This window comes from Sebastes fasciatus, chromosome 24 (assembly GCF_043250625.1).
Source record: "Sebastes fasciatus isolate fSebFas1 chromosome 24, fSebFas1.pri, whole genome shotgun sequence".
NCBI classification, from domain to species: Eukaryota; Metazoa; Chordata; class Actinopteri; order Perciformes; family Sebastidae; genus Sebastes; species Sebastes fasciatus.
The window spans coordinates 13,142,627-13,164,529 of record NC_133818.1 but is presented as its reverse complement, the minus strand read 5'-3'; the positions used below and the strand labels follow the sequence as shown (position 1 = coordinate 13,164,529).

The 21,903-nt window shown below is 42.8% G+C and overlaps 1 protein-coding gene across 29 annotated transcripts in view; it reads left to right on the top strand.

Annotated features, from left to right (window-relative positions):
• Positions 1-16,432, top strand: part of tns1a (tensin 1a) — a 94,911-nt gene extending 78,479 nt beyond the window's left edge. For 11 of the 29 annotated variants that reach the window (XM_074627447.1, XM_074627445.1, XM_074627444.1 and 8 more), the window contains 18 exons: positions 140-1,825; positions 3,118-3,198; positions 3,568-3,731; positions 3,869-4,013; positions 8,303-8,380; positions 8,791-8,817; positions 9,115-9,196; positions 9,341-9,876; positions 9,969-10,055; positions 10,224-10,352; positions 10,442-10,537; positions 10,617-10,694; positions 10,851-10,922; positions 11,864-11,890; positions 12,183-12,351; positions 12,680-12,748; positions 12,843-12,872; positions 13,498-16,432. In XM_074627447.1, the coding sequence (XP_074483548.1) occupies positions 140-1,825; positions 3,118-3,198; positions 3,568-3,731; positions 3,869-4,013; positions 8,303-8,380; positions 8,791-8,817; positions 9,115-9,196; positions 9,341-9,876; positions 9,969-10,055; positions 10,224-10,352; positions 10,442-10,537; positions 10,617-10,694; positions 10,851-10,922; positions 11,864-11,890; positions 12,183-12,351; positions 12,680-12,748; positions 12,843-12,872; positions 13,498-13,627 (3,686 nt within the window). In that variant the 3' untranslated portion in view covers positions 13,628-16,432. The remainder of the gene's footprint in view (positions 1-139; positions 1,826-3,117; positions 3,199-3,567; positions 3,732-3,868; positions 4,014-8,302; positions 8,381-8,790; positions 8,818-9,114; positions 9,197-9,340; positions 9,877-9,968; positions 10,056-10,223; positions 10,353-10,441; positions 10,538-10,616; positions 10,695-10,850; positions 10,923-11,863; positions 11,891-12,182; positions 12,352-12,679; positions 12,749-12,842; positions 12,873-13,497) is intronic. The other 18 variants (XM_074627458.1, XM_074627457.1, XM_074627455.1 and 15 more) reach the window with 9 other exon arrangements.
• Positions 16,433-21,903: the final 5,471 nt, after the last annotated feature.

Sequence of the window (21,903 nt, the reverse complement as noted above, 5' to 3'; positions counted from 1 at the left end):
AGACGGGTGCAGAGGGGGGTCACTGTGCTTGTGGTGTGAGTGATTCTGTGCCGTGCAAATGTGACTTGACGATTGGAGCCAATGAAACCAGTTTGTGTATGAAGACAAGATGATTGAAATCTGTTTACGTCTCTTTCAGATCTTGTTCACACCCAAGGTCCACTTGATGGAAGCCTGTATGCCCGGGTCCGCAAGAAAGACTCCCTGGAGGGAGTTGTCACCATCAACGGCCTCCCAGTCCATGAAAGCCCCTTGACCAACGCTGAGAACCAGTTACAACACCCCAGCCATCCCCTCCAAACCACTGACCAGACCCTTCCTGTGACAGGCCACGCCTCCCTCCCTGCCGTCGACCACACCCTCTCCGTGAGCAGCGACTCGGGCAACTCCACCGCATCTGTCAAGACCGATCGTACCGATGAGCACAGCCAGTCCGTGCAGGGCGCCGTGAACCACAACAACCCAACAGCGACCCACCCACCGCTCAGCCCACAGGAGAAAAGAGAGCTCGACCAGCTCCTGAGCGGCCTCGAGGCACCAATTCACCAACGACAAACCTACCTGTCCACGTCCACCAGTCCAGGAGGAGGTGTCCGACACCTGGTCCCAGCCCAAGTGCACGTCAACGGGGGCCACACCAGGCTAGTTGGCGCCCCTTCAACAGAGGAGCGTGAGACAGATATTCTAGACGACGAGCTGCCCAATAGCCAAGAGGGCAACAGTGTGGACAGCTTGGGCACGCTGTCATCCCTGGAGGGCCAGGCGACACCGGCTGACCTCTACTACCAGTCACAGACGCCCACCAGCAGGCCGAACGACGGACCCTACCTTGAGAGAGTTGTTCTTGGGGAAAAGTTGAGCGAGATGCCCGTGCATGGAGTACGAACGCCCACGGCGATGCAAGAGAGGTCTACGGACTCTGCATCGCCACAGGGGGGATACAACAACTACCAGAACGGAGAAGGGATGTACCGTTCACAGTCCTTTGGGAATCCGCCAGCCAGCAGCCCTGAGACCAACCCTAAACTGATGCCAAGGGCCCCAGAGAGGAGCACCAGTAGCCGGGACGCTGTTCAAAGAGGTCTTAACACCTGGCACCAGTATAGCCTCCCAGATGACCCGTTTGGTCCTCCTCTTCAGTCAACCCATAGCTTGCCCCACTTCCCCACCTCAGCCTCGCAGCGGGACATCGAGCAGTCCATTGAGGCGCTCAACATGCTCATGCTCGACCTGGACCCAATCAACTCCCACATGTCCAAGTCCCACAGTGCGCCTCCTGGGGAGAACAGCCTCAATTCTTCCCAGGCGCCCTTCTCACAGACCCTCGCACGACCCTCATACCAAGCAGACTCTGCCATCCATGGTTACAACAACTCCGGGTCTGCCAACAACTCCTTTCATCAGCCCTTGCGGTCGACTGGGAGAATCTCAGCATTGCCCAACCAGAGCCCCGTGATGGAGTCCCCGGTCTATTCTCCCCAGAGGTCCAACACCGGCTACCAACACCAAAACACCACCCCAACACACACCCCAGAGCCCTACCTCCACACACGCCAAGCAGCCCACCACTACCCCACAGATCCCATCCCTAATTTCAACCAGCAGGTGCCAGTGAAGCCTGTGAACTCGTACACAGGAGGCGGGGCTTCCCACTCCCCGGACCCGCAGGGCTCGTCTCCTTATCCGGGCTACAGTGCCTCTTCCTCTCCTCTCCCCGCACTCCCCCCCCAACCCAAGGATACATCTTCTTCCTCCTTGCCAAGAGAACAAGAGGCAGAGGAGGAGACGCTTAACTTGGAGGGCCTGGTGGCTCACCGCATCGCCGGTAAGGCTCAGAGTTTATTGTCTGAACGCAACAATAATGTAACTTTGACAACAACAAATGCAGACATGATGTTCATTTTGGGTAGTTACATATCTAAAATAAGTTTCAAGTCAGGTCAAGCACCTGATTTGACTGATAACAGCTTATTAAATGTGTGTTATCAGTCGTTATAAGCCTCATAGATGTGGTTCAGTAGGGGCCTGCTATACCTACAACGTTGTGAAGACAACTTTACGTTGCTGGTTTCACAAGGGATGCCAACCCCGGTCTCTTGGGTGAAACTCCTGTGTTTTGTGTCCCAGCCTGACTTCCTCTTTTACTCCTCTCCTAATTACTATGGTCACTAAATGTTGCTATCATCTTCTTTTATCCCTTCTTTCGCTGATTGCCCATGTGAATCGATGATAAAAACCTACTAGTTGGTGTAGCAGGCCCCTTCTAAGCCATAACCACTGATAACGCCCATTTGATGACATGATAACAGTCTAACTGGCTGGGTTAACTTTCCTGCCATTATGAAATTAATGGAAAACAATGGTGCTTTGAAAGTATTAAGCTGTAATCTGCTTTTTATTGTTTTATAAATAGGCAAAAATCAATATGGTCCTCAAAATTATACATAACGTGTGCATCCAAAATGCTGACTAGGCTCACTGGATTGGACACCGTACTGTATTCAGAGTTTATTTAGTTAAGTTTCAACTTCATCTTTAGTCTCGAGCAGCGTGCAGCACGTGAGCAGTGCAGCTTTCAGCAGTTTCTGTTAACAGATTCATCACGGGGTGCCGTACCAGAGGAATGACCCGTAGTCATAAAATTAGCTCTGTGGCTGAAATAAAGCAGAGCTGGTGAGAGTGGAGATGGGCTGAGAGTAAGAATAGCCGAGGCGTTCAGAGGCTCCAGCTTCCATGCATTGTCTGCATCCATATTTACCTTTATGTGAAAGCATGTGGATGCTCCCAGGCGCCTCCCAGTGGAGCAAAGTTGTAAATGTATCCTATTTCTAAACATGATATTTCCATGAACCCTATAGAAATACAACTCATTTCACCTTACAGCTATAGGATATAACTTAATTGGACTATGAACAATCTTTTAATTTTCTCTTCACTTTCATTAGATCCATTTCTGTTCTGATATTTCTTCTCCTTTTTCTGTTCAATCTATCTCTCTGCTGTCTGGACAACCCTCCCCACCATTCGCTTCCACCTCCCTCACCTCCCTCCTCCACCTTTCTCTTCCACCTCCTGCCTCTCCATCCACCACCCCGACCTCCCTCCCCCCGGGAACAGAGTACAACGCTCGTATCCGGGGCATCAGTGATAGCATGACATCGCAACAATCTGACCGCCATCGCTCCTTTTCCTTCTCTGGTTTGTCCACTTTCCCTCGCTTTTTTATTTTCTGACATTTTTTTTTTCCTGCATTTGAAGAATCTTTCTCTGCATCCCAACCATTTCTTAAGATGATTACTTTCTTCATCAATTCCTGTTTATGCTCTATTTCTCCTTTCCCACTGCTCTTTTTATTCCCTCTTTCTCTCTGTATGTCTGTCACTGTCTGGCTCTCTTTACTTTCAAAAGTGGAGAATAAACATTGTTTCCTGAGTTTGGTTTCCACTTTTGAAGGTTTATCTTCTCAAAAAAATGTAAAATATTCCCATGGTGTTGCACAAGCAATATAAGAAACGCTGTTTTTAAAATAAACATAGTGAGTTGAGTGAATATTTCGGGGCGTTTCAGGGGTTCGCTCCAGAGGGATGACCCCAGAAGTGACGCAGGAGACGGGCCGGCGTCGGACCACCAGCGAGGGACAGTACCAGAGCAGCCATGACAACACGCCGATGGTCGACTCACCGGACTTCGCCCACAATCTGGCCCTCAACCCGGGAGGACGGCCCAGAGAGGTCAGTTTTAATGGTGTGAAACCAGATTGAAGCAAGTGCGGGTGCAGTTTTTATATTATGCAAAAGCTCTGCGTTGTGATTTGGAAAGCATTCTCTGGTATCTGTGTGTCCACCTGTCCCCTCTCCATCTCCTCCAGGGTCCCATGCACAGCTACCGGGAGGCGTTTGAGGACGACGAGGCGGACCGGTTCGCCAACAGTCCCACCTTTAGAGGCGGTGGTGAGAATTCCCCCCCGACCCCCAGCTTCCCCGTGTCGCCACAGACTCCTTACTTCAACATGTGTAGGTTCACCCTGCCTGCAGACTGGGGGCACTCTCCAATCCTCTAAACACTGACCTCTGACCTCTCTTTTTGTCTTTTTTTAATTGATAAAAAAAATGATTTAAGTAGCGAAAAGATGTGCAGGAAAAAGCCAGGAAAGAATTACATAATGAGATTAACTAAATAAATGTTTGTTTTAATTTTATTATTTTATTTATTTATTATTTAAACTTAGTTTAGTCGTACAATGTGTTAACATAGAAACAAAATTAAATTAAAATAAAATAAAAAATAAATTAAATAATAATTTCAATCAAATAAAAAAAACATTTATTTTATAATTTCATTTATTTATTTTTTGTTTAGTTGTACAATGTGTTAACATAGAAACAAAATAAAATACAGCACAAAAACTGCTAAAAACTAAGCAAAATCAACACCTGTGAGAGCAAACTACTTTACAGAAACAGTCAAAAATGCAGTTTAAGTTTAACTAAAACAAACAAACTAGTAAACCAATAACTAAGTTAAACTCTCAGTAGCAAATAAAGTGGTGTCTCTCCTCGCAGTTACGAGCCTCCCATGCACTTTCTCTTACATGTGCAGCCGCATCACTTGAATCCCCGGGGAATCCATGAATATGCGGAGCATTATGTGCTGCAGTTTCCACTCCATAACTTCCTGTTTTATTAGTGTGAACCGTCCCTTTCCCCGCTGCAGCGTCAGTGTCCGGTGTAGCGTCTGTACCGTTGTTACTCTGCGTCCCTCCCGTCACCTGCAGGGCCGCACACTCCCGCTCCACTTTCGGACACTCAGGCTTGCCCTCTCGACCCCAGGCCTCGTAGCTCAGCGACTGCCCGTCCGTCCACAGCCAGCCTCCGGGGAAGAAATGCAAACCGATCCAGACGTGTGCCGTGGTGGCGTTTTTGCTCAACTCTTTCTGGATCAGCATCATCTCCGTGTCTGACGCCACGCTGGCCAAATCGCGGTGATGCTCCCTGCAGTAGATCACAGCTTCCTCCCAAGTCTTTCTCTCCCTCACCACGACCACGCTGTAGCAAAAGAAGGGGTCTTCATAGCCTGGAATCGCATCGTGCCACTTATACTCATAATTAATTATGCCATAGTCTTCATTTTGTCGGTTATTGGGTTGACCCGTGGCCCAGAAAAATGTGGACACCGCTCCACCTCCCGACCACATCCATTTCTCGCTGTCTGTGGAACTCCTTTCCAGTCCTATCCAGATGTAGATGTCGATGTCGCCGCTAAGCCGCCGAAGACGCTGCATGTCTTGCGCGTTACTGACAGGAGCCAGGTCCGTGTGAAACAGCCGGCAGTACCTCTGAGCTTCATGCCACGTCTTTCCCTCCTGGATGTAGACGTACTTGCCGGAAATTGCAGACAAGCTCAGCAGGAGCAGTACGCAGGCGAAGGTCTGATCCATCACAACAGAGAGAGAGTCCTGCAGCAAACTGAGGGTGCAAAGCGCGTTTTGAAGATGTTTATGTGACCCTTTGTGTTTTGCATAGGGTGGGCCCTCTCCTTCGCCAAGAGAACACACAGCTGCTCACTTCTAATTATGATTGCATAGAGATTTTTAACTGAATTCATAAAAAAATTATACGTTAGAAGCAGCATTTTTGTTGAATTGTGTTTTTTTTTTAGTGGGGGGGGTCCTAGTCTTATAAAAGTTTTGGAAACAGACAGAGATGCACATTTAAATGCACTTTTCACATCACTCAAAGCAAATTTTGAATTTGCTTCAGGCAAAAAACCTGAAGTGTTGCGTGACCGACTTGACAGTGAAACAACAGCACAGAGCAGGTGTGTGCAAATCCTGTTTTTGAATGACTAGGGGGACATAGTTAGTCATTCTGGCATGTTTTTCCTTGGAAAGCAAATTTAGTTCTACAAATGTAAAGAGGCGTGAAAGTCATACTTGCCGACCTCAAAAATAGGTAGGATTTGGAAACCAAAGCCAAAGATCTGGGGGTCCCCCACCTGAAAAATTTGAGTTTCCTGCATTCCTGGGTAGGGCTTACATATGCTGTACAGTGCCAGAAACAGTTTGTGATAACCAAAAAGGGAAAAAGGTGTGTCATAAATCAAGAAAAATATGGAAGAATTGTGACCCCGGGAGGAAAACGGGAGTCTCCCAGGAAAATCGGGAGGGGTGGTGAAAGTGAAAGGAAATTATAGAACTATATTCTTCCTCTAATTCTTCTCTTTTCACCTTCTTTTTCTTCTGTTTGTTTAAAATGTGCATACTTAATCAAAACATATAGAAATATGGACGATGGTCCGTGGTTGAATTAGATATCTGTGGATTATTATAATAATTACACTGTGGCATTTCTCACTGAATTTCTCTTTCGTTCATCACTTCAGTACACGATCGATGGCTTATTTGCAATCTTCGGCATAAGATATGCCTTGTTTCCAGCAATATTTAAAGGAGGATGCAAAGTTTTTTTTCTGACCAGCGTTGCGCGACCACTGCATGTAGCCTTGTGTCGTCAGGTATGTTGGATTCTCGTGTATTTAGTTGTCTTTATTTTGGACATTTTGAAATGAAGGAAAAGTGAAAGAAAAGGCCTCACACGCCAAATCAAATATATGACTCCTTCAACCAAAATCTATTAGATCTCTATTCGATTGAGCACCCTGTGCAGCAGGTTTGTGTTGACTGAGCTTTGTAAAGCAGCCCAGCCCTCCCCCAACCCCTCCTGCAGTCAGTCCTGAACACACACAGCTGTTGCAGTAAGAATCTGCTCTGTTGCATTTCAACCCCTCTCCATGCCACCTTAAGTGAGCGGATCCCTGTCATGCTATCGATCTGGATTCTTTCGTAAGTGGAGGATTAATGAAAATGAGGAGTTCATTTCCAAAATGCTGGATGTCTGTTACCTGGAATATAAAGGATCTAGTCCCATAAAAAGAATACATTATATATTTCCATCGCTGTATATTATTACTTTTTGCATCAGTGTGTTTAGAAGATCGTTTTCTGGCATCTCATTTTGGAAATAACTCTCTCTTCCACCAACGCATGGCAACATTAATACGACCCCATCTTCTCTTTAACCAGTTGTCGTCGACTCATCCAGCCACAATCTAACCTGGACCCCAATCATTTGTGTGTTCATGACTACATACTTGTGTTGTGGATGGATGCTCATTGGCTCATTTTCAGCTACAGCATCATAATTTGACGATACAATACGCATATCATGATACAGAGGTTTTGATTCAATTTATCGCGATATATTGCGATACTGTAAGCAAGGTGATTATATTGGGATATATTGCGATACTGTAAGCAAGGCGATATATTGCGATATTGTGATACTGTAAGCAAGGCGATATATTGCGATATATTGCGATACTGTAAGCAAGGTGATTATATTGCGATACTGTAAGCAAGGAGATTATATTGCGATATATTGCGATACTGTAAGCAAGGTGATTATATTGGGATATATTGCGATACTGTAAGCAAGGTGATTATATTGCGATATATTGCGATACTGTAAGCAAGGCGATATATTGCGATATATTGCGATATTGTAAGCCAGGCGATATATTGCGATATATTGCGATATTGTAAGCAAGGTGATTATATTGCGATATATTGCGATACTGTAAGCAAGGCGATATATTGCAATTATTTAAATCTAATTTTAGGAAAACTGTCATAGTATAAAGAACACACCGCCATATGCATCAAATTTGAGTGAAATAACTTTGTGTGCCACTCTCTGAATCTTTACATGTAAACTATTAATAAAAAATCAATACAGTGTTTTTGAGAATCAATACAGTGTCACAAACATAATATCGCGATACTCAATATTATCGATATTTTCTTACGCCCTTATTCCTATTACACTTTTTCAGAAAAGGACCACAAATATGAAAAACATGAATATGAGAGAAATAAAATACCTGGGATTTATCGGTGATACTAATACCTGACATTTACATGTCAAAAATCCAGGTTGTTACGAGAAATAGTGTGTACTTTTAATATTTTCTCCTCTATCAAGCACCTGTTGTGCAGTTTTTGCAAGAGAGAGATAGGCCCTACATCTGTTTTATGGGCCCTCTGACCTTGGACCTTACTATTTTTATACAATGTCTTTCATATAGCATTGTATTGATGCTAAAATGACGGATTTTCATGCCTTACAATGGTTGTTTTACATCCTTGCATGGCTTTTATGTACAATTCTCACCTCGCCGTCATCATTGCTGTGCATGATTTGTTGTAATATTCCTTTACAATCCCTCTTTGTCTTCCCCCCTGCAGCTCGCTCTCCTCCAGGTTTGGCCAAGACTCCTCTGTCAGCGCTGGGACTGAAGCCTCATCACCACCAGGGTGGATCAGGTCAGTTCATCAAATATCATTTATTTATTCCTATTTGAGTAAACGTCCTGTACATTCTCTGTATCCAGTTATTATCCAGAACATTTTTAAAGGTGCAATGCAGACATATACTCTCATGTAGATGTCATAGTAGTCACCCCGATTTCATTATTTACTAGAATAGTAGAAGCTTTGACTTGCCAGTGCGGCATCACTGCATTATGTCATACTGTAGCTGTGAAGCTGAGTGAGCAGGAACACTGTGATTGTTAGTGTCTGCTGCCCTCTGCTGCTCCAAGCTGTTCTTACTCCTGGAAAATGCTTCCACTAAATGCTAACAGCTAACACACCCTCCAGTTCTTGCTTTTGCGCTCAAATGTGTCATCCTTGTCTCCTCCTCTTCCACACATCTCTTCTTCTCTCGCTGTCAGACTCTGATTCTAATGATGGCGAGCAAGGTAAGGGCATTTTCTGTGTCCAATAAGCACCTCTGCACCCGAACACCAGCACACTCTCCTGACTTCTGCACATTTAAAAAAAAAGAAATTGAAACTAAATTTCACTGCAACCTTTTCCTTTTCAACCCAGCTTTCCTTCGATTGTTTCTTGTATTAAAATAATCTCCTACTTCTGTCACGTCCGACGCCCGATAACTGCATCCCATTTTGGTTCTGGACACAAAATGTTAAACGAGCAGTTGAGAGTTGACTGTGTGTTTCTGTTTCTGTGTTCGTGTGATGCTTTGTGTTCTTTAGATAATCGCAGTTTCGGGGACTCCAGAGCACAACCGTTCAACGTTCCTCTCTCCTCCAGCAGTCCCGTCCACTGCACCGACGGGTGAGTTGGAAATAGTAAAAAAAAGTCCAGTTATTGCTGTGTGTTAAAAGAAAGAAAGATATTACACATTCAGAAATGATCATCATCATCAACCAGAATACAAATAGAAAAATAATAATGATGTCTATTTTTTGTTGTCTGCAGGAGGAGGATTGGTTCTTCAGACTTTGCCCCGCACAGCCCCGGCCTTTCCTACCCTCACAGACCCGCGTCCCCCGAGGGCTCCCAGGTCAACATCATGGGTGTCCACACCGTCCCCGGCAGCCCCAACACCCTCCACCGCACCGTGGCCACCAACACGCCGCCGAGCCCCGCCCTCCAGAGACGCCTGGGTCAAGCCAGCCCGTCCCTGGGCAGACACCCTCCTCCCGTCGGCAGCCCCCTGATCGGCTGTAAAACAGCAACAGGTGGCGTGCCTCCCAGCCCCTTGATGGGGCGACGCACAGCGGCGAGCGGCCACAGCACACCCGACGAGCTGGGGGCTGCTTCCCGTCAGGGGAGCGCCCAGCCGCCCTCCACGCCCGCCTTCCCCGTCTCCCCGCAGCTGCCGGAGAAGAGGCACATGTCCAGCGGAGACGCGGAGAGGCCGGACAACAAGAACCTGACGCCGGCCAGCGGCGGCAGCACGCCAAACCTGTCTGGCACGCACACACTCCCAGACGTCTCCAAGTCCATATATGGTGAGACCCGGAGACGCGACACGATAGTTTACCTCACAGGATGTTTGTGTCCTCTCCAGCTATCATTCTCCCTGTCTCTTTGGTCCAAACAGATGGTTATCCAGACATTAAGATGAATGTCAAGTTTGTGCAGGACACGTCCAAGTTCTGGTACAAGCCAGACATCACCAGAGAGCAAGGTGAGGGTTAGAGACTCCAAACAACAGACTGTGTATTCTGCTTTCATCTGCTTTCTGTTTATCCCCTTAAACTCTTCTAATGCCCCTCACTTTGTTTTCCTTTCCTTTGGTAATTTCCCTTTCTTCCTCATCCTACTGCTTCTTCTTCTTCTTCTTTCCATCTCCCAGCCATCAACGTGCTGAAGGACAGGGAGCCCGGGGCGTTCATCATAAGAGACAGCCATTCCTTCCGCGGAGCCTACGGCCTCGCCATGAAGGTGGCCTGCCCCCCACCGACCATCCAGCAGGCCAAAAAAGGTACAGAAACTAACTTGAAAGTTTTGTTTAGTAACATTTTGAAGTAAGAAGTGATCTTATTGATCCTATCTAAATCTGTTTTTTCCCAGTTGGTGACATGACCAACGAACTGGTGAGGCACTTCCTGATTGAGACGAGCCCCAAAGGCGTCCGTCTGAAGGGCTGTCCCAATGAGCCCTACTTTGGTGAGTTTACGTCCCGTAGAGCAGCGTTCGATATCAAAGTGATCCAGTTTTAACAGAGAGATTCCTTCGTGTTTCGCAGGTTGTCTTTCTGCTCTGGTGTACCAACACTCCATGACTCCGCTGGCGCTGCCCTGTAAGCTGATGATCCCCGCTAAAGGTCAGCTTCACCATTGAAATAAACGGTTGTGTCTCACTGCGACAATATTTACTACTGCTTGTAGTTACTGATGCACGTTGGATGTAATGAATGAAATGTAAATCATCTGTTGAGTGTTAATAATTGATCTTCTATATTCTATTCCGTCTCTTACAGACCCAAATGAAGAGGCGCTGGAGCTCGCCACACCTACTGATCCACTTGTTGAACTTCTGAAGCAGGGAGCAGGTAACCACGTCCACCTCAGTGGACACTTTTAAAAAGAAAGACGCATCTTTTTTAGCCTGGCTTTTACTTAAGTCGTCTCATCATTCATCGCCTTAGTTTTTAAGTCTTAATCACTGGTTTTCATTTGGGCTGTCAATCGATTCAAATCTTTAATCGCGATTAATCGCATCTGTTCAAAATGTACCTTAAAGGGAGATTTGTAAAGTATTTAATACTCTTATCAACATTGGAGTGGACAAATATGCAGATTAATGCAAATTGTATGTATATATTTATTATTGGAATCAATTAACAACACAAAACAATGACAAATATTGTCCAGAAAGCCCTCACAGGTACTGCATTTAGCATAAAACAATATGCTCAAATCATAACATGGCAAACTCATTTTTGACTTGACTATGACTTGCCCCAAACTGCATGTGATCATCATAAAGTAGGCATGTCTTTAAAGGGGAGACTCGTGGGTACCCACAGAACCCATTTTCATTCACATATCTGGAGGTCAGAGGTCAAGGGACCCCTTTGAAAATGCCATTTTTTTTCCATGACAAAATTCTATTTATTGTTTTTTTTGTTTTCTTTTTTTGTCTGTGCTGTTCTGTGAAGCACTTTGCGCTGCATGACTGTATGAAAGGTGCTATATAAATAAAGTTGAGTAAGCTTCACCGCAATTCACCTGTGGAGAGAGCTGCTTTTCACAGGTTTTTACACTGGAGAGTCCCACAGTGTCACTCTGCAGATTTAGCTTCCCTCAGCATGTCAGAAAGCATCTAGGAATATTCTTTTGAGGGACTAATTATAGTATTAAAGTCACTTTCCAAACAAAAAGATCAATCTGTGAAAAACAGAAACATTTCTAAACACATTCGTATGGTTTCTACATCAAACCTTTCATGAATCAGTGAATGTGCTCACACATTGTCACCCTTACCTTACAGTTCAGAAGGTTCCTGAGGACGCACATGGTAAATACTGGTTTGCACTGCTCTGCTCCCATCATGCACTTTGTTTGAATGTGAATGCCTGCTCTCACAGAATCAATGCTTTTTTTTATTTGCATCTGAACTTACACTGAACATTTCAATTGAAAGTTGCATGCACAATAAAGTCAGAGTCACAGATCATGTAGTTACCAGCTGTTCGGAGCATGAGAAACTTCACACCACTCCCATATCCCCTCACGCCGAGCTGCATGCACATAGTTTCCCTCCTCTATCTGTTTTGATTCAACAGTGCCTCTGTGTTGTTCACCTCTAGCGTGCAACGTCCTCTACATCAACTCTGTGGACATGGAGTCTCTCACGGGGCCTCAGGCCATCGCCAAGGCCATCAGTCAGACGCTGGCGAGCAACCCTTTGCCCGACGCCACCACCGTTCACTTCAAAGTGTCCACGCAGGGCATCACGCTCACCGACAGCCAGAGGAAGTAAGACTTTCCCTTCAGATCAGGGAGCACACGTTATTATTTCACACAACACTGTATAATAACGCTTTATTGTTGCACACATTGGTAGAAATGTAGCCTGAAAAATCAATTAACCTCCTCGTGTCATGATCACCATGACGATAAAGACATCAAATCAGAGGAGATTGCAAAAAGAAAAGTCTTACTTTGGCGCCACTAAGTGGTGATTTTGAAGAAGACACTGTAGCAGACAGCAAGCCAGAGGAACTGAAGATACATGAAATACATAAATATAGAAATGTGTGCTTTGCTGAACACACTCATGATAACTTCAATCCTCTTGCCGCAGACTTTTCTTCAGGCGACACTATCCCATCAACACGGTAACCTACTGTGACATTGATCCCCAGGACAGAAAGTATGAAACTCCCGTTTTCTTGTCCCAATATCATTAACAGAAAACTATTTTTTTATCATTTTATTTTTTTCTAAATCTTGTTTTCTTTCCGTAGATGGGGCAAAGAAGGAGGTGGCTCAGTGAAGTAAGTTTAAATACTTTATAATTAGGATGAATAGGTATTGTATGCCTCTCAGAAGACTTATTTTTTTCATTCTTTAATTTTTTTCCTGGATTTTAAAACGTTTTTTTCCTTATTTTTTTATTTTCTTGTTTTATAAACCTTTTTTTCATCTTTATTTTTTATTTATTTTCTACGTTTTTAATACATTTTTCATTCTTAAAGTTTTTTTCCTTATTTTTCTTTCTTTTGTAGTTGTTTTTAAAACTTTTTTTGTTATTTAATTTTTTTCCTTGTTTTTATCTAACTTTCTTGATTTATATTCTAATTTAATTTATAATTTAATTTTTTAATCAATTTGACTTATTTCCACTATAACATATATAAATATTGTAGGAATGATATAGGCATTAACAACATCATATGTAAGCAAATGTAAATGTATGTTAACTCCAGCACTCCTGCAATAAAGTATATAAAATATATTACTTATATGACAATATATTATATTATTATTATTATTATTATTATTATTATTATTATTATTATTATTATTATATACAATTCTTTCAGGTTATTTTTGTGCTAGAAAATCTGAAAAAATTCTAAATACTAACTTGAAGGTATTTTTTTTTTTTAATCCCACCAGGCTTTTTGGATTCGTGGCGAGGAAACAAGGAAGCACAACAGACAATGTCAGCCACCTGTTCGCTGAGCTGGACCCGGACCAGCCCGCCTCCGCCATCGTCAGCTTCGCCTCCAAAATGATGAAGCGGTGAAACCCCTTGACGTCCAAATGGCAGCGGCCGTTTTGAAATCTTCCTCCATCATCAGTGTCTTTTTCGCCGGGACACGATGATGTCTTTTTCTCTTTTTTTTTTTACCTTTGTTTCCTGTCGGTTTGTTTCTGTTTCCCTTCTCTCTCTTTTTTCTCTCTGCCTTGCTGGTTTGTCTTTTCTCGGAAGAGTCTCTATTTGAAGGATTTCGTCGTGGATCCAGTGCGGGCGATAGAGGAAGTTGTGGCGTAGGAGCCGTGAACGTGACAAACGTGGAGAAGGGAGAACACGTACTAAACAGGGCAAACCTGTACTAGAAGCTAGCTAAAGACTAAAGGAACAATGCTAAGTTCAGTCGAGGAACGTGGAAGGACTCGTGTGTTTCAGGGTTTTCTGTTGTCGTTTTCGTTGATTGATTTACCAAAGGTAGTTGCAATACAAGTGCAAGAATGATGTAGCTATTAAGCCATTATTATTTCCTCTTTTCAAAAGATGAAGTGTCGGAAAACGAAAAAAAAAAAAAAAAAAAAAACGTCTTCAGGAAAAAAGTTGGCCTCGATGGCTTTTAGCAAAACAGAGTCTGAAGACCTTATGCATGTTAGCTTGATCTTTAAGCTTGGTTCTTCTACCTTCCACAAAAAAAAAAAATTTCAAAAATCATTGTGAAATCCTTAGAAGTGGTCATTTTTACCGGGTCTTGTTGTGTGTTGGAAAGGGCTCTGCAGTGAAAACAACGACTGATCTAAAACTGCGCATAGCAAAACCAGACTTTTAAAAAGAAGAAAAAAAAGATGAAAAACGCCACGCTTTAAAAGGTTCACTTTGTGTCACCTGCATCACCATCATCGGCCTCCGGATCCAAGCCTGATCTCTCTACAAAAAACTCATTGGGAAAAACCTGATCGCATGGCAGACGGGAGAGTTTGTCCACAAGATGGCGCCACTCCTTCAGGCTTGCCCCCCCCCCCCTACACCTCCCACACCCACCCATAGACTCATGCTTGCAGTAGTGGATCTGTTGATAGACGCTGCCACTGAAACACACTGGAAATCACCAGGGACTGGCCCGATGACCTGGACCTATGCACTGTTCTTTATGCATGTTGTTGTCCCAGATTGCACCCCCTCCCCCCACCCGCCCCCCCTCCCTCATAGCTACATTCAACATCACTGAAATCATTCTACGCTGAAAATGACTTTTAAAAACCTTTAGACAAGCACACCCCCCCGATGGCTGTATGACTTGTCCAAAAAGACTGCATGAAAAATATACAACTTTTTTGTACTCTTCTCGGAGTCTTTGAAAAAGAAGTAGACAACCCATTGTTGAAGTAGTCACATGATGGTGAGATGCTCTATTTTGACTTTTATTTTTTGGTCCATTTGAGCCAGGGTTACCTTTCACTGTATCAAGGTTCTTTCCTTCCGCAGTGTCGTCGAAATTTACATTTAGATAGAGATAGGGCAAAGAAGAAAAAAAAAAGAAAAACACACTGTGCGCAAAAATGCCTGCTTGTTGAATACACGCTCAACCATTCACAATAAGCTAAGGAAAAATTGATATAAATGTACATAGATATACTACTTTGAAAGGTGACATAGCGAAAAAGTATTTATTTTTGTTGCTTTGGTCCCTCATGATTACTCATATATACATATATTGTACAGTCTAGATAAAGAAGATTACCTACTGGGTTGAGAAAAAATACTTATTTTGGCTAATGATTTCAAAGTCTGACGATTTTGAAATGTGTTTGAATATATGGTGTACATTACTTTGTACATGTATATGTTTGTTTTTTCGGCTCGTCATGTTTTTTTGTTATTTTTTTGAACGAGGTAGAGGCATGAATGAGATAGACTTTTTGCATGGAGCATTTCAAAGGGCGCCGTTTCAGCAGCAGAAACGGCGCTCGTAGAGGCGTCGTAGATGTTTAAGGTTAAAGGGAAGCCAACCTCAAAAATGCAATATGAAAAACAGCTGTATGCACCCATGACAGTTCCATTTATGATTTTTTTTGCCAAAGATTCAAACACTTTTAATGCTGACTGGCTGGTTTTTACGTTGTTTTTTTTTGTGTTTCACACTTTGCTCAGCTTCTAGCGGCAAATTAAAGAAAAACAGTGTGTTATTGGTCAACACAGGGGTTAGGGTTTACATCCAGCTGCAAGAAAGCATGGACTTTTTATTCATTTGACTCCAACCTCCAAGAAGAGAACAGGTGCCCCAGTTGGGAAGTGTGCAAACAAAGAAGCACTTCACAATACCAAAAGAAAATATTCCATTTGGCTTCGCCGTGACGCTAAAAAAGCTCCACAGCTCTGTCAGACTGCCAAAAGGTGTCTTCTTCGGGCCCCTCTCAAAAAAAGTCACTGATTTATTTATTCTTATTTATTCTTTAAAAATTGTCATTGTCGCATCATCGCAGTTTTTAAACGGTCAGTGTTAACGAATGGAGGAATGTACGGTGGCGCTTTATTGAGAGCAAAGAGGTACAGTGCACTTAAATCGACTACTAACAAGCTTTACACCATTTTTAGTCATTTTTGGAGAGATAATCTCTAAATTTAAAAAATAAATAAATTGCATTTTACCTGTTGGCTTTGAGTCAAGAGTTACCAGAGAAAAAGAAGTGATTTCTGTGACCCCTATGTACACATGGGACTTGTTGTATGAATGTGCTACTATGAATGTACAAAAGGGTCTCAGATTTTGTTTGCGCTTATCATTTACATTATATTGTCATGGCTTACCTGTTCCTAAGGAGAAAAAAAAAACATTAAAGCAATACAAATCAGTTACATTAACGCTCTGTGGGTGTTTTGTGACTCCATGAATTCAGGATTTTACTGCCAAAAGCTTGTTTTGAGGCAGTATATTTGGTCCTTTCTTTGTTTTCCGTATATATCAACCTCGATCATTGAGCTTCTCTCTGTCAGGTGTGCAGCTCCGGGCTGAAGTCGCCTCGTTAGGCTTCATATGTGACACCTTGTGGGAGTTTATTTAGAGAGCTGCTGCCTCTCAACATGCTGCAGTATGTGTCCCTCATGTGAGGAGGTGAACTTCAGTCGAAGTGCTTCACACAAGTCAAATGGGGCATAAGAAATACCTTTTGTTTGAAATCCAAACCTTCTCATATCAAACAACTTTGCAATGACCGTTCAAAATTAAAATCATGTTCCCATACAACTGAACTGCATTCTCAGTTATGTTTTGAGGGAAACGTGTTTTCTCCACGATTCTTTTCTTGCACTTTTAAACATGTGATTAATTGTTGTAAATTGAAACAAAACAAAACAAAAAGTTACAGTTTCCTGGGTGAAAGTCTGTTTGTTGACCCATCCATCGCCCCGACCTCCCTACGCGGACTTCCGCGGACTATCACTGCAAACGTATTTGTGATACATCAAATAGAAATCTGCAATACGATACAATACTTGTTTTATATACATCTTTTTTGTTTTGCAAGTGACATTTTTGACCTTTGCCACGTGTTTATCATGTTGTTGTTTTTTTGCAATTTACGCTTGACGTGTTTTCACGCGTTTTTTTTTGTTTCGCAAGTTACATTAGTGATGTTTGTGGCGTTTTTTGTAGTGACGTTTGTCACATGTTTTTTACTTTTGCAAGTTACATTAGTGACGTTTGTAGCATGTTTTTTGTTTTGCATGCTACGTTATTGATGGTTGTCGCGTTTGTCATGTTTTTTGATTTGCAATTTACGTTTGTGACGTGTTTTCACGTGTTTTTTTGTTTTGCAAGTTACATTAATGACGTCTGCCACGTGTTTGTCACATTTTTTAAGTTACGATATTGACGTTTGTGACGTGTTTTCACATCTTTTTTGTTTTGCAAGTTACATAAGTGACGTTTGTCGCGTGTTTTTTGTTTTGCATGTTACGTAATTGATTGTTGTCGCATGTTTGTCTTGTTTTTTGTTTTGCAAGTTACGTTAGTGACGTTTATGGCGTGTTTTGTAGTCACGTTTGTCATGTTTTCCATACTGACGTTACGTTGTTTCCGTACGTATTTTACTTAGTTTATTTACTTACTTTAAGCCCAACCATGATGTTATTCCGAAACCTAACAAAGTGGTTTTGCCTCAGCCTAACTGTAGATGTTACTGTAGTTTTGTTTCGTGGAGTACAAATGACACACGGAATGTATCCGTGTAATGTGGTGCTATTGACACACCTTCCCGCGGGACCGGGTTGAACTTTTAGTCTGGACCTCCCCGCCATTTATTATGTCTTTAGTCATTTTGTGAGAGCTATTAATTATTTTTAATTCCCCATGTGAGTAACTTACTGATTTGGTAGTAAACAAAATGAGTTTCAACCACAACCAGTAAATAAAACCCTCTGGAGCTCAACTATCACACCCACACAAACAAATTGATAGCAGGTGTGTGTTTGTGGCCGAGCCTCTGAGCCACTCGGGGGAACTCCAGAGTCAACAAAGAAAGCTCTCCAAGCAGTAGCTCGGTCTGTTTGTTTGTTCGGTGTTTGATTCCAAGTGGAAGGCCCGAGCCCCGCCACGCCTGAGAACCGACGAGAGTCACAGGCATGAGACACGGAGACAGGCAATAAAGAAACATAATCAGAACTCTGTGAGGTTCTCACGGCTGCAGACGGTGTTCAAACTCCCAAATATGCATGACACACTTCCCCCCTGACACATTACGTACGCGCACTGTCGCTCTCTGCTTCGCCGTGGCACATTATGAGCTGTAAGGGAGGTGCGCTCTCACCATGTGCATCATGGGTCCTGGCTTAGTTCATAGACACCACCACATATACGTTCACACTCAGATGCAAAGGTAACGGGCTGGCCGCAGACGCTGTGATTTGATTTGATTCGACACCTTTATTTGAACAAGGAAATCCATTGACAGCAAAGTTTTCTTTTACAAGTTTTGCATTTCAATAACATGAAACGGAGAGAAAACTCAAAACGACAGAATCCGTCAAGGCAATAAAAACACAGCGAGAGTTCAAACGTCAGAGCGGGCGGCGCGGTCGGTTAGAGTCCGCCCTGATACCGGGTGGCTTGGGGTTCGATCGGCGGCCAGTTCATCGAATTAAAAATCAGGACCAGATGCCTCTCTGCTTTGAAATCGTGTTTGAAGGAGGAGGGCTGGGAGGTAAACCCGCGGTGTTGGAATGACGTCCTGTCTGGTGCGCTGGAGGTGTTCCACGCCAAAGAACATTCGGCAAGAGAGAGGAGTATCAGAAGTTTAGTGATCTACCGAGGTTCAAATACCCTTGACGAAGCATTTTTAGCACTTTCCTCATCAACTAAAACACATGTCTCTTCAGTTCCAACAGATCTGGTCGATAAAACCTTCAATTTAGTTTAGTAGAGTTCAATAGAAATGGTCAGATTTATTTTAAGCACAGTGAATGGTGGTGGTGGCGCTGTACTCTAACCAAAGAGAAGTTTATTCAAGTGTGCAATTAGTATACTTATTTAAACTTAAAATAAGAGAGTATTTTTATGTACTATCAGAAATACACTTAAGTATACTTGGCTTATACCGACAAGTATACAAAAAAGTCTAAGTGTACTTGGCAAGTATACAGAAAAGTCCAAGTTTACTTGGCTTATACCGACAAGTATACAGAAAAGTCTAAGTGTACTTGGCAAGTATACAGAAAAGTCCAAGCGTACTTGGCTTATACCGACAAGTATACAGAAAAGTCTAAGTGCACTTGGCAAGTATACAGAAAAGTCCAAGTACACTTGGCTTATACCGACAAGTATACAGAAAAGTCTAAGTGTACTTGGCAAGTATACAGAAAAGGTTAAGTATACAGGGCTTATACTGAAAAGTACACAGAAAAATATATGTGGCTAAGTACTATAAGTTTACTTACAGTATACTTGCAGTAAAAACTATTAAACTAGTAGTTTACGGAGAGTATACTTTAAAGTGTACTTTCATAAACTAAAAAGTGGGCTGCAAGTATATAACTAGTAAACTAACAGTATAGCTACAAGTTCACTTGTAGTACATATTATAGTTGCAATACAAAATACAACTTGGATGTAAACTAGTTGAGTGCTCAAAGTTTACTACTCTAAAGTATACTTAAAAGTATACTTTAATAAACTAAAAAGTGGGCCAATTTATTCCCAAGAAGTATTCAAGTAGTACACTTACAAGTTATTTTATTAAGTAAAATTATTATGTTTTTTTCTCTAAACCTAACCAAGTAGTTTTGTCTCGTTTTGCTTTGTTTCAATTTACAACGTTAAGTTTAAAACTATTTAAAGTATAATGTGACCATAATCCAGGAGAAAAATATGTTTCCCATAAAACATAATTGAGAATGCAGTTTTGTGGTATGGGATCATGTTGAAACTACAACTCTTTTTTTATCGCTTTCATGCAACACGGCCAAATGCCGTCTGTGAGAGGCACCTCACCCAGGTATGACCTTCCTACACACTCACTCAGTCGTTTTGGAAAAACCTGACCCCTTGCACACGCAGATGCCACTGGACTGTAAATATTCAAATAAGGGAAAATTCCCACTCTGCTTTTATCAAATGGAAAAATCAACCTGCTTGTTTTGGTTCGCACTCCACCTCCTCCGTGTTCTTTTTTACCTCCCAAAGAGGACTTATTATTTTCTTAGATATAGAAAACAGATTACATGAGAGTGATTAATATTCTGTAGAGCAGCAGGTGCTTCTTACAAAGTGACGCTAAATTCTTTTTGCTGCCTCCGAACATCCCTGACATGATGATGATGAAGAGAAGCCTTTTAGGAAATTATTAAAAGCTCATCAGTGATGTTCTCGTGTTCGTGCGCCGCCAGGAGAAGCTTTGATTTAGCCCATTTGCTGCAGAAAACACTCCTAACCGCTGTCACATCCGCAGTTTGAACGATCCACAGCTCCTGAGGCTTTCCTTAAGATAACAGTGCCGGCTAATTAGGGGTGGAAACGGTACACTGGGCTTCTCCTCACATCCACATGTTGGGTCCGGTGCGAGCGCCCGGCTCTGAAACGGGCCAGCTGTTCTCCCGCCAAAAGCTGCAGAGCGCGCCCCGTTAGACTCTCGTCGTGTCTCTCGCAACAGCTCACTGACTCCCTTTCAGCTTCACGCTCGTGTGAAATCTCTCCGGAACAACGACCGCGCATCAGAGCGCCAATCAGCGCTCATATCTGCAACGCCGACGTACAAGGATTCAAATCCAGTTCAGCCTTTTTAAAGGGTTATGAGACTCTGTGGAGATGAGGCATCTCGGTCAAGCGTAGATGTAGATTTGGAGGGAAACAAGCAGGTTTCATCCCGCCAGGATCAGAATAATGTTTCCTCTTGTCTCTGCCACAAAAAGATATGCAGAAGTTGTGGTTATTTTGTGGTCTTAGAGATTTGTTTGAGTAATTGGCCGAGTGATTTGACTTTCAAAGACGACGGAAGAGGTTTAGCTGAGCTTAGCATAAAGACTAAGCCAAGCGTGGTACCCTTTATAACACTGCTACTTGTCATTTTTACACTTTGGCTTTAATACAGATCAAACACGATATAATTAATGAATTAAGGCGTGGCTATATCTATGAAAAAAGTAATGCACTGTAATTTGTACATATCACACAAAATCATTTAGTATGTAATCCACGTAATTGTGAACCTGGAAGTATCACCGCGTCAGGAGACCGGTGTTCTTGTTCCGTGTGAAACCAGAAGTCAACTTTAATTTATTTGTCACGTAACTTCCGTACTTAAGTTACGCCACTTCTGGTTTTATTTGAACCCAAATCTCGATCTTTTCCTAAACCTAAGTAGTTTTTGTCACGTAACTTCCGTACTTAAGTTACGCCACTTCCGGTGTTATTTCAACCCAAATCGCGATCTTTTCCTAAACCTAACTAAGTCGTTTTTTGTCACGTAACTTCCGTAATTAAGTTACGCCACTTCTGGAGTTATTTTAACCCAAACTGCAATGTTTTCCTAAACCTAACTAAGTAGTTTTGTTGCCTAAACCTAACCAAGTTGATCTTTTCCTAAACCTAAGTAAGTAGTTTTATTTTGACGCATTCAAATGAGGTATAGCTTTTTGTAAGTAATCATTTGAACCGTTGTATGAGGATACATTGATTAATTAGAGCGCTTTAGTGGTGCTGGTAGGTGGACTTTGCTGCCTTTGGACAGAACCAGGCTAGCTGTTTCCCCCCGTTTCCAGTCTTCATGCTAAGCTAAGCTAACAGTCTCCTGGCTCCAGCTTCAAATTTAGCATACAGACTCGAGATCAGCACATTATACGAC